A 13,080-nucleotide genomic window follows, 5' to 3' on the forward strand; every position below is an offset into this window, starting at 1 on the left:
TTTAATAATAAGGTTAAATCAAAAGAAGGTAAGGGCAGAAAATTTAAATCTTAATTTTGTATACTTTATTCTAAACTGGGAAAATGGCTAAAAACACTGAATTGGAATATTATAACCTGATAATATTTTCAGTGCTTATAAGATCTCTTTTTTAATGACTCATTATTGATGAGTGAACTGATAAATTAACAAATATTTAATTACATATACTTCAATTGTCATTCATTTATTCAATCAGTAGCTTATTCAATAAATATTTATTAAGCTTTTGTTATATTCCAGGAGTTGGAGACACAACCCAAACCAAAAAAGTAAGGACCTTGCTCTCAAGGCGTTTACATTCCAGGGACCTAATACAATCTGCTCTGACATTCTAAATACCTCACTAGATTTTCATCGTAAGCATTGCCAGCAAGGATAGTACTAAATAAGGTCATGAAGTGCTTCAGGCCTGGAATTCTTCAACTCTGGCTGTACTTTGGTGTAAGGGCCATTAGGTGTGCGACCTTACACAAGTTACTTAAACTTTTTAACCTTGTTTCTGCCTCTGTAAATGCGTAACAGTAATAGTTGGTTATTCTTGGAGATTAACTGAGATATTGTGTATCGATTGTTCAGCAATCATTAGCATTATTGCTTTGGCTCCCTGGTTCCAAAAATACGTGCCTGCTAATTCGAATAACCTGAGGATACTGAAAAACATTTCAAAGCTCAGGCCACGCACCAGACCAATGAAACCCCCAGTCTCCGAAGGCAGAGTATAGGCGTCAGCGCTTTTTAAGCTCCACAGGTGGTTCCAATTTGCAGACAAATTTGGGAACCGTGGCAGTTCGGCTTACTGATTTTTCATAATAATTTGCCCATTCACCTGTCTTTACCAGAGGTCGATCCAGGAAGTCTCACGAGCTTAATGAAAGTCAGATAATTGAGGTGTACATCTCTCCATCCATCCCGTGACGTGCATCCAAATCTCTCTGAAATCTCTTTAAGGGGAGAGGGATGGGAGGGAGCTCTGACCTCTACTAACTGCGTACAGCTGCTAGGTTTAACGAGACCCTTAGGTATAAAGGGAGGGCGTGCACTTCCACCTGCGGCGGCAGCTAGGCCTGCAAAAGGAGAAGCCCGGAGCCTAGGAACTCAGGCCTGCCGGGGGCGCTGGGCTCTGGGCAGAGGCCGGAGACACGCCGAGAGGGAAGCCCGGCAGCCGGGTCGTCCCCTGAGGAGCGGCAAGCGCCCGGCGGGCGCGGCTCTGGTGGGCCCCGTCTGCGCGCTCTGCGCCCCTGCCCTCGCCCGCCCTTCGCCCCGAGAGCCCGGCCGAGGGCCCGGGCAGACGCGGGGCTCTGTGGCCCGGCGCGAGCGGGGCCCGCCGCCATGGAGTCGGGGACGCCTGGCGGCTCCGGGCCGGCGGAGCCTGGGCCTCGCCTACGCGGCTTGGGCGGCGCGCTCCAGGCGGCCTGGGCCTCCTCGCTGAGCGGGGCCCAGGCCCAGGCCGAAGGCGGGTGCCGCGCGCCGGCTGTGGCGGCCGTGTTGCCGGCGGGCGGGAGCGGCGAGAGGATGGGCGTCCCCACCCCGAAGCAGTTCTGCCCCATCCTGGAGAGGCCGCTCATCAGCTACACCCTGCAGGCCCTGGAGAGGTAATGCGGCGCCAAACGCGCCCCGCGGTCCCCGGCCCGCCGCTCCCCGCCCCCCGTCCTCCCGCCCAGGGCGGCCCGCGCCACCTGCTCCTGCGGCTGCTCGCGCGGGCGCCCGCTCTCGGCCGCCTGCGGGGCCGAACTGCAGCCGCTCGGTCACTCCGGCCCGGGCTCCCCTCCCGCCGGCGCTTCCCAGGAGGGGAGCTCCGCTGAACCCTCTACAGCCCACGCGGCCGGCCTGTGGAGCCTCCCTGACGGGCGCCTGGGTTGGGGCCGAGGGACGCTTAGTGCTAACGTGGCCCCGGCGGGCCTGATGAGCAGCTGCTCCAGGAGCCTCCTGTCCCTGCCTGCCTTTCATTCTGTCTCTCTCATTTTTCCTCACTCACTCCCTCACGCTCATTCTTCACTCTTCGGTTTCTGCGCATGTGTGGGTCATGCATTTTGCTTGCGACTTTAGTATATGGGTCTTCAGTCATTTTTTCAGTTATTAATAAATAGTAACTGAATACCTCATATGATTCAGACTGTGTTGGTTACTAGGTATTCAAGGTGGACCGAGGAACAGCATTTAGTCTAAACCTTTCAATGATGGAAAGGGATTTACGGGAACTGCGTTCTGAAATCGAGGCCAATACTTGATCCCGTTAGAAAAGGGGCTAGCTGGGGAAAGGAGGGAGAGGAAATGGGGTAAGGAGGGCTAGGGGAGCGGTAGTGAGGAGCCCAGGAGGTGAAAAGGAAGGGCATGCATGAAAAGGAAGGGTTTTTTCTTGTTTTCATGTAAAGTGGTGGAGCGTGGGGTGGGGCTGGAGGGGTGCGGATCCCGGGGGATTACCGACCGAGGTCCACGTAAGTGTCGCTACGGCCTTGAAACTTCTCGAAGCCAGTGTAGAGCTGTGGTAGTACGTTGAGTCTTGGATTGAAGTGAACCGTCAGCACTAGGAGGCTTCAGTGAAGACGAGGCTAATGAGGTTCTAGTCAGACAGTAGCGTGTTATCCACAAAGGTCCTCCTTCCACTCACTATGCTTTCACACACCCCAGAAGCCAAAGGGCCCAGATGATTCACATGTGGTTATTTTACTTTCTGAATATTGTCATTTGGAAAATGGAAGCGTCAAGTGCTATGGTCACCCGTGATTCTTCTAATCAGGCTGGTTACGCCTGAAACTCAAACATTGAAGGAATTCCGGGTGCTTTTACTGGTGTGGTCTTCCATTTCTCTGAGTGTGTGTGTGTTTGTGTGTTGAGGGTCCTTGAAACCATTGTTTCTTGCTCTTACAATACTCAGTGCCAGACATTGTGACAACACAGCTCATTTATGCAGGTAATACTATGGGACACAGTGGATCTTGGCCAGCAGTATCTTTGTCTAAGTGATTAGATGTAAAGAAGTATAGTCGTTTTTACGTTTAATTTTCCTTCCTAGGGGAAAAAAAAAACTGTATGAACTTTTTTTTGCCTCTTCTGAGGCAGCAGGAGATCAGTGGATATTAAAAAAAAACTCACTTTTAAAGTAAAAGAATGTTCTGGAAAGACCTTGTTCATGGAAAAGACAGAATACTTCCTATTTTCATTTAACTGACCAGCAGTACTAAAGTTCTAATAGCAATAGTAAGTAGTCAAAACTCCATCTGGAAGTACTTCAGGAATTATTCTTTGTCACTATTACAGTGCCTGAACTTGTGCAATATGATTATTTTGGAGTGAGTCTGAGGAAAGCCTTGGAAACCTTGCATTGCAGGGGTATATGTATGGGTGCTTCTTGGCTATTTGCCAAACGAAAGCATTCTCTTTTGGTAAAGGATGGGCTTCGTGGACTGCTGATGGTTCTCCTAGTGCATGGTGCTAAAAGGCCTAGGTCATTTCATCCCGAAAGACATCATGCAGGTTCCTGTCGTTTGGAACTTGGAACCAATGTAACAGAAACTAATCAGGGCTTAGAGGGAAGGAGGTCACCCCTGAAGTGTGGCCCAAAATTGAGACAGGAAAACGTAAGGAAACAATGACCAATTTGGCTTTTAGTTAAACAATGCCTTTTAAACATTGATTTCTGCTCCTTGATTTAATCTACCCAAAGCAAGTACAAGTGTATATCCTCCCAGGGGAAACAAAAAGGCAAAATGAGGAGAAGCAGATAAAAGACAGCAAAACTCTGGAAGAAAGAGATAGAGGAGTGGTAGCCAGTCAGGTTTAATAGGCCCAAGAAAGCAGAAATACACGTCCTCAGGTAGAATAGCTGTGAAAAAAGCAAGTTGACTGAAGTCATAGAGCCTTGGAAAGGTTCAGGAATTGACTACAAGATACCTCTGAAGGTAGGGTAGACAGAGGGGAGCTGTGCACAGTTCCAAAGACAACTGGTTGAAACCTAAAAAGAAGAGTTAGACTCCCAGAGCCCTGTCAGAGCGCTGGAGGCTTCTCCTCTGGCTCAGAACCAGCCCAGACAGTGGCCCAGTGGAGTGTCCCAGGACAATACAGAAATGAAGAGCGCGATGCCATTTTGGAATGAGAGCCTTAGCTCCTAAGATAAACTCAAGGAAGTATTTTACTTTTTGAAACAAGCTACATATTAAAGCACCTGTCTTTCCATAATTCAGAAGTTGGAGGGGACATTGAAAGTCTGTCTTCTGAGTTGCCTGGGATTTCACATTGCTTTTTTTGGTTGAAATTAGAAAAATACATATTTTTCAGCTATGTTCTACTTGTGTGCTTCTGAAATTTCTTATGCTAATTATCAGATTAAATGAAATTCAAAAGAATCTCTGAACCTTCACAAATCTGAGACATGTTGGTGAAAGGCTTGAGCTGGACAAATGGAGGCATAAAGTCTATGAAAATTGTGGGTATATGTTACAGTTAGTCTTAATGTGTAGAATATGTTTACATGTTGAAATTCCAACACATTGAGTTTATGTAACTTGATCTGTGCATTATAGGCATTATACTAAAAGGGTCAAGCATGAATAATTTATGGGTTGTACTACCAACTAAGGTCTTTCAGAAGTTGATTAAAAACCTTGGTAGAAGTTTGAAAGTTTCATTTTGGCCTTTTTGAGAGAATTAAAATATAAATTAAACCACAGATTGTTAACTTGAAGAGAACTTTGATTTTTCTCATTTTGCTAACAAAACTGAGATCAAGGGTATTAATCCCTTACATAACTGTTTATGACCTGAGTTTCTAAAAGGAAATGTTGCACTAAGAAATCATGGGTGAATGGTATTATTGTCAGGGGCATAAAAGTGGCAGTGAAGTTGTAAAAATCCACTTACAATTGATCAACTCATATATAGATGTTACTGTACTCAGGTCTGAAGTAGAAAGTGAAAATTATTGCTAGCAATCAAATCTCTGGTTTTAAATATCCAAGGAAAGAAAGTCTTATTAAGGAGAGTTGGTTAACCTGGAATAGTTAAATAGACTGAAATCACATCTATGAGGAAAGCAAATGAGAGGGGCTAACATTGGCCATGCTTATGCAGATTAGTGGTGGTGGGCTGGGTGGGAATTCCTGACAATAGAGTTGAACAAGGTCTGGCACAGCCCTTTCCATAGCTCATGAGGCTTCTCAGTTCTTGAGGACTCTGCTTAAGATGTTCCTTGATAAGTTTCCATGCTCATCAGAAACCATTATTGTAAACTGGCTTCCCATATAAATCTTCTGTAGGAAAAAAATGTGCTGTTGCAGTCATAAAAAGCATTAATGTATACATCGTGGTACATTAATATGTTGGCTTTCAAATTCATGTTTCAGTCCTTTTTTAATTGGGTTAATGTGAGTTAGTCTCCTTGACTTCAGATGAAAGAAAAAAATCCATTTTGTCAATTTGTATGTTCATTATGGAAAACCTGGATTGTTATGATTGAAATTGGGTTGCTTTCTTACCATTTGGAAAATCCATGAAAGTCCATTTTAGTAACTATTTAAGATTCCATGGTGTCTTTCAACCTAATAACTTCTGGCTTATTGGTATTCTGAATGTTTTCATCCTCTTCAATTTTTCTTGTATACTATAAAGATTGTATCCTGTATCTCTGAAAACACTGCAAGTTCTGTTTGAACAAGAGAATAGAAATCATAAAGTTTAATCCAAATGAGCAGCATTGATTGCTCGAATTAAACTGAAAGCAGGAATGGAGTAGGGAAGACAGGAATTGGCAGGCTTTAGTACTTGGATTTGGGATTCAGAAAGAGAAAGGGATTTAGGGTGCTTTTGAGTGATTGCTCAAATATATGAATCTGACTTAAAACAGTTTTGTCTGGATGCTTCATTAACTAAAGGGTTAAATCTGACTGAAGGTAAGGAAGAGGACTATACTGTAGAAAAAATACAGGATTGTGTTTTGTACGATCAGATGATTGGAGATTTAAGTTTCCATTGGCCTTCCCCTGGGGCTTCTGCAGGACACAAGATAGGACCAGAACTGGGAGCCTGGGCTTGAGCACTGGCAGCCTTCATGGGCTAAAGTAGACTTGACACTGTCAAGGCAATCAGCCAGCCCCTTCATGCCAATTGAGTATTTTTCTTTTAAAATACAAGGGTGGGTATGGAGAGGGATGAATCTATAAACTATGGCCATAGTAAAATCCCAGGGCCTAATTTCCATGACGCCTGTTGGAGTCGCTGCCAAGTGTCCTTTGGGGCCAAACTTCTGCAGTCTGGGTGAGCGCGCTTTTTAGGGGTGTTAACAGAACCTAATTTTTCCAGCTTTTTTTTTTTTTTAAAGCATTGATTTAAATCTTCTGTTTTCAACTTGTCATCTTGAACTGTCTGAGCAGAATATGCCTTTTAAGAAACACTTATTTTAAAAATAGATTATACATAATAATATAAATTATATTTAAATATAACATAAAATTTTAAAATTGGATTTGTCCTGGGAGAAAATGACATCTGAGATACTGTTTCTTAAAATGTCTGTAAGTGTGGTAGAGCTCAAGGTTAGGTTTGTGTTTGCCCATGGAATGTGCTGGGAAGGAAATGCTGAGAACTTGATAAAATCCAGCTACAGGAGGTTCAGTGTGGACTTGCCTTCAGCTAAGGAGGTCGACCAGAGCCATTTATTCAGCAAATATTTGCTCACTAGGCACTGTGTGAGGTACTTAAGATCTTTCTCAGTCCCGTGATTCTACATTATTAAATTTTAATACTGTAAAAGGCTTTTAATTCTATAACTAGAAAAGAATGTGAATAAATCCTCTGCAGTACAAACAGTACTTATTAAAGGCTTGTAAGTGCTGGATGTATGCTTGGTTTCTGAACAAAACAGCATATCAAGCCCATTATCTCTTAAGAGTGGTCCAAAACGGTGTTCTCTGAACTTTTTTATCATGACCTGTTAAAAGAATTACATTTTGCTGATGACTTAATGACACATACTTAAATACACAAAACATATTTGAAAGAGAATTTCATGAACAATCTGTCCTTATTTGCTATGCATTCTAATTTTACTATTCTATTAACTTCTATTTACCTAAAACTTTTAGTCTAAACGTGGGAAATGGACTTGACACACTCTAATGGATCCTGAAATCTGCAGTTTGAGAAACACTGTTTAAAACACTTTCCTATTTAAAGCCTCCTACCATTATTTGCAGTAGTCTAAGGCCATGAGTTTGTCTGTAATTTAATCTACTTTGACTGCTTTCTGTTTGATGGAAAGAAGAGAATCCTTTTATAGTTATTTCCTTTGGGAGTTCATTAATTCAGACAGATACTTGACTACTCTGTCAAGCAATGTCCCATCCTTCTCTTTCTTAATTCTACATTTTAACATTTAATTTCATTTAATTTTTTGATCAAAAAAGCAATATGTCTTTGAAAGTTGCTTTTAACCTATTCTGATACAATAGACCATCGAAAGTGAGTAGCTTAGAGTATGAATTAAGCTCTTGCCTTGCAGAAAAATCCTGACCACTTATTTAGTGGAACATGTACTTATAACTTCTCTATGTTAAGAAAATTAGTGTGATGTCTTATTAATAAACTGAAATACATTTCATTACTTTCAAACTTCTCTGTAAACTCAAGAGCAGTTTTTATTCCTAATTGTTGAAACTTCCTCATATCTATTCATTGATTCATTTAACAGATGTTTCTTGATACATGATCTGTGAGGTCAGGATTTCTGCCTGTCTTCATTATTGTTATCACCTCTCTAGCATAATGCCTGGCAAATGACAGATGCTTCCTTGACTTTGAATGACTAAATGAACATATGAATGAAGGAGACATGATGATGCAGACTTGACCTATTTTTTTTCCCTCTCGTGGTTTTTACGACCTCTCTCAGATGTTAGTGCACTAGCAGAGGTTAACAGTGTGAGCTCCAGAGTCAGACAAGGGTATACCCAGGTCCCTTCATTTCTTAGCTGTGTGACCATGGGTAGCTCACTGCCTCTCATCTGTGAAATGGAGATAATACATTACCTCTGAGGAATCACTATTAAGTAAGATACTACAGGCAGATGCTCTACACAGTACATGGCCCCTAGCAAACATCCATGCATCTTAGTTGCTGTTCCTACTGTTCATATCGCTGAAAGCTTAGTATGTGCCAAGCTGTAGGATGTAATCTTTACTTTCTGTGAGCTGGGAGCCTAGTGAGGGAGACAGAAAATGAAACAGTACAGTATGATGCTTGATAAGACTCTCTAGCAATAACAGTACTCAGGGAGATGAGATCAGGGATGCTGCACCCAGAATGACAGTCAAGGAAAGCTTCCTGGAGGCCATAACTGAAAGTTGACCAACAAGTAGGACGTGGCCAGGAGTGGGTGTGGAAGGGGAATGATGAGGATGAGGGATAATGTTGAGAGGCAAAAGAAGCCGCATAAGTGAAGACCGTGATGTGAAGGAATGTGGGAGTTGGAGTAAGAGGGGCATGGAAGAGTCCAAGTATACAGAGAGGAGTGGGCTGAGGTCAGATCTTGAGGGGTCCTGCTCAAGAGCCCACATGGGATGGCCTCGGGTTTACACTTGAGAAAAATCATCTAGAAGTTACCACTTAGAAGTTACCAATCTAGAATGGATTGTTTTGGGGTTAGGTGAGAAGGAGGAGAACAGCTAAGTTCCTAGTGCAGTAAATTGTGGGGGAAATGAAAATGACTGCCTGGGTCACAGCTGTGCCAGCAGAGACTGAATCCTGGGAAACCCCACATCTAGGGGACACTGAGGAACTGCCACTTACTTTGTTAGGCACAGTATAAATTCTACACCATGTAAGTACAGTGTAAGTTCTATCATTTGTTAAATTTGCAATGATGCAAGTGTGGGTTGGATGAGCTACAAAACGGAGCAACCTACACTTAGTCTTATTCTGTAGTCTTTTATTGCCTGAATGGATTACTGCGTGTTCTCTTGTCTGGTATTCTGTGAATACCGGTTCATTGCTTTGTGATTAAAATTCTCCCAGGTTCTGACAAAGTAATCTAGTTCATCCTGGGAACCTTAGGATCTAGAAATCAGGGAAAAGAGTCAAACTCAAAATGAAACGGCAAACCATGTTGCATAGGGAAGACATTTTCATTGATTTTCATTCTCTCTTTAGGTTAAAGAAGAGAGCTTTCTGTGTTTTCATAATCCTTAAAACTAGGCTACGTTGTAAGACTCTGGTAGACGAGCCAGACCAAAATCATGAGTAAAACAGTTACAAGTACCTACAGGATATTAGATGTAAAGCAATGTGCAAAAACTGACCTTGTCCTTGGTGTCATGGAGCCTACGGTCTGGAAGATGGACTGTTGTATTGTTGGGAAATGGTAAAAATATTTTTTGAAGTATTTTTGGCATGAGATGGTATGTAGGAAAATGAGGTGTAATGTCTTTGTATGTCAGATCTTGCTGATCTGTTTCTCATAGGAGGCAGAATAGAGTGTGAGGATCACAGGAGTTAGAATATGACTAATGCTTAAGACCCAGGTAAGACTGACTAAGCACTTACTATCACATATCGTGTGGTAAAAGATTTATTTTTCAAATCTTCCTTACAGACTCAGGAAGATGATTATCTCTAATTTTATCTTAAATCCCACCTGCAAGCTCCTTCTAGTAGCTGGGCTGCCATCGTTGTCTTGCTCAGACTTCAGCAGCAGCCTCCTACCTGGTCTGTCTGCATCTTTGCTCTGCCCAGTCTATCCTCCACCTTCTAGCCAAAAAGTTCATGCTCCTAAATTCGTAGTTGCTCTTGCTCTTGTAAATATTGCCATGAGCTAAGCGACTTAAACCAACACAGACACATTACCTTACACTTCTGGAGATCAGAAGTCCAAAATCAGGTTCACTGGGCTGAAATAAAGGCGTGAGCAGTGTTGCTGCACCTTCTGGAGGCTCTCAGGACAGTCTGTTTACTTGCCAGGTGGCAAGCCACTTACCCCCCAGATTCCAGAGGTCACCTGCGTTCTGGGACTTCTGGTCCTGTGTCATTCTGACCACTGCTGCTGCCACCACCTTTTCTCCTTTGGCTCTTTGTGCTTCTTTCACTGTTAGGGACTCTTGTGACTATACTGGATCCACCCAGATAGTCCAGGATGATTTCTCCAACTCAGGGTCCTTAAGTATGTATGTAAAGTTCCTTCGATGTATAAGGTTACATAGTCACAGGTTTTGAGAATCAGGGGATGGACATCATTTCGGGGTTACGTACTTCCTGCCACAGTTCCTATCACATCCCTGAACAGTGCCTAAAACACTGAGGGAGGTGAGTATTCTTAATTGTGAGTAGAAGTGTCCAGCACAAAGCTTTTCTATGATTCCTATTACTTTTAGGATTAAAGACTAAAACTAGCCCTAACATGGCCTGGGAGGTCTCCGTGGCCGAGCTCAGCCCAGCGCTTGCCTGAGCCTCCAGCGTCTTCATGGGCTCCTCTCCTTGCTCACAGAACTCCCCTCTGTGTCCTCCTAGCGCCTCAGGACCTCTGCTTACACCAGCCCCTGTCACTCCCTTCAGACCCCTTTGCCTGTCTTTCTGCCTCTCACCCCTTTAAACTCTGCTCTGTTAGGGAGCATCTTGGCTTTCTCTCTGCTGGTCAGATATTCCACTTGCATGCAGTATTGGAGCCTGGACTTGTCCTTCACAGCACGTGATTGCAGCTCGCAATTGTTTGTTGGTGTTCTTTGTTTTATCTGTAAGCTTTGTGAGAGCAGTGACTCTTTCCATTGTGTACTCAATTCTGATCATTTATTCACTGCTCAGTAAATACCTGTTAAAGGAATGGACTTAAAATGAAAAGACAGTGTGCCCATAAAGTAGCTCTTGGTTTAGTTCATCAGCATAGTCTTGTCGCAGCCACAGGCAGAAACGAATTTTAGGTTATGGGAAGAGTTTGTTCAATAGGAGAAGGTAGGGGATTGTTAATTATTGAGTAAAGTAACAGATTTTCTATTTATAGTTATCAATAGTTGATTTAATTATTCAGTAGTTTTCAGACCCGTCTCTCATCTCTTTAAAGATGTGTTCAAGCCTTTAACTGTCTAAATGAACGTGTAAGATCTCAGAGGCTAAGAATTCCATTAAAATGCCAAGTGACCTTTATTTAGAGCTGATATCAAGGGCCAGAGGCTTCCTAGCTTGGGCCTGTGAGCTGTGGAACATCGAGTCTACAATGACGTTAGCCTCTGTTAGCGCTGATCTTCAAGAGAAGTTGGTCCAACTTCACTGCAGCCGCCACCACTCAGTGCTGTGGACTGTTTGTATTTGGATGTCAGGTCTTTAAGAAAATGTTTTACAACAGAAAAAAAATTGCTCTGTTTTGATCTGACTAAACAGTTGAGTTCCTTTAATTTTATATTTCATTAAATGATGAGTTTTCTATTTTATTTGAGCCTGACTTACACAAACATAATGAACATAGTTTCCCTATTTAACCTGAAATATTTCACCTTGATGTATCTAGCTTTGTTGCTAACTCAGTGGACTTCTTGAAAGAGACAGAACTTCTGGAATTCAAAAGTGCTTTGAAGTTTTGCTATTCAATTGAGACAATTACTTGAAAAAAAAAACAATTTAAAAGCATATCCCTGTTAAATTTTCTCTCAATCTATTGATGAATGTTCTAATTACTTATATCAGATTTCTTAAGTTAAATTTATCTGTATCTTATGTATATTACACACTATATGTACTTTCACACTATCTACTGCAAAATACTATTTATAGTTGAGTTTATCTGTTCCTATCTATAGTGTGAAAAATTCACTGATTCTTTTTCAACTTCTTTACTAGACCTGATTAAAATGGATACAATTGACTTAGTTTGCAGTTCTTAATTTTCCTATGAGGATTTATTAGTACTCATAAATAATTCAATCTTCTGTTACTAGCTTAACTTTAGTTGTTGTATAAGAACAATCAATACTCAACGTGTGCATATCTTCCTTACAGAGTATGTTGGATAAAGGACATTGTTGTGGCAGTAACTGGAGGGAACATGGAAGCAATGAAGGGTATTATTCAGAGGTACCAGCATAAACGCATCTCGCTGGTTGAAGCTGGAGTGACCCGCCACAGGTCAATTTTCAATGGACTGAAAGCACTGGCAGAGAGTCAGCCCAACTCCAGACTCTCTAGGCCAGAAGTAGTGATCATCCATGACGCTGTGAGACCCTTTGTTGAGGAAGATGTCCTCCTTAAAGTTGTCACAGCTGCTAAGGAACATGGGGTGAGTATTTGAATACTTCTGAGGATGAATAGAAGGAGCAAACACTATAGCAAATATTCATCTGCTGGATTTTGATAGAATTATATTTAAATGTCATTTTAACTAAAATGAGCATGATGACCTAAAGATGTTACGCTGATTTTTTAGGAAGTTTATACTATTCTAGATTGGGAGACTGCTCTGGAATTTCTTTTGCCATAGTTACTTATCATAATAGGAGCTATTTGGAGAAGAATGCAATAATGTCATTAGAATATGGGTATGAATGGTCCTTAACTACATATTTAAGTTCATTCCTTTATCTAAAAATGCCTAAGAAATCGTTTACAAGTCTAGGAACGACATGATTAAAAAAAAAATCTTGGCTCATTTCACTCAAATTCTGTTTTAATTTTTTAGAAGTGGTTTATCTTCTGGCACAAACAGCCAGGCAAGCTTTTCACACCCCTTAAAGTGAATAGTCTCAAGATGACACAATTTTGTGTTCACTTCTCTTTCACCAAGATAAACACAAGATAGCAAAAGACCTATTGTATTCTATCCAACATCGGTGTTTTCCTTAAATTACTGGGAAAAATCCAATAAACAAAGTAATAGATACAAAACCTAAGTTTGTAGTCTAAATTTGGGATTTAGTGAAAATTTATGGGTCAGACTTAGTATAGTATAATAGAAATAGGCTGTGGAGTTGGACAGACTTCGGCCCAATTCTTCATTTTTCTCATTAGTAGTGTAATATGTCCAACTTCCTCAACTTCTTTGAGCCCATTTTCCTTCTAAAAATAGAGAT

The 13,080-nt window shown here is 41.8% G+C and overlaps 1 protein-coding gene across 1 annotated transcript in view; it reads left to right on the top strand.

Annotated features, from left to right (window-relative positions):
* Nucleotides 1-1,087: 1,087 nt before the first annotated feature.
* Nucleotides 1,088-13,080, top strand: part of CRPPA (CDP-L-ribitol pyrophosphorylase A) — a 224,285-nt gene continuing 212,292 nt past the window's right edge. The window contains exons 1-2 of the mRNA XM_072964899.1: nt 1,088-1,634; nt 12,014-12,290. Of these exons, the coding sequence (XP_072821000.1) occupies nt 1,372-1,634; nt 12,014-12,290 (540 nt within the window). The 5' untranslated portion in view covers nt 1,088-1,371. The remainder of the gene's footprint in view (nt 1,635-12,013; nt 12,291-13,080) is intronic.

Source organism: Vicugna pacos, chromosome 7, assembly GCF_048564905.1.
Source record: "Vicugna pacos chromosome 7, VicPac4, whole genome shotgun sequence".
NCBI lineage: Eukaryota > Metazoa > Chordata > Mammalia > Artiodactyla > Camelidae > Vicugna > Vicugna pacos.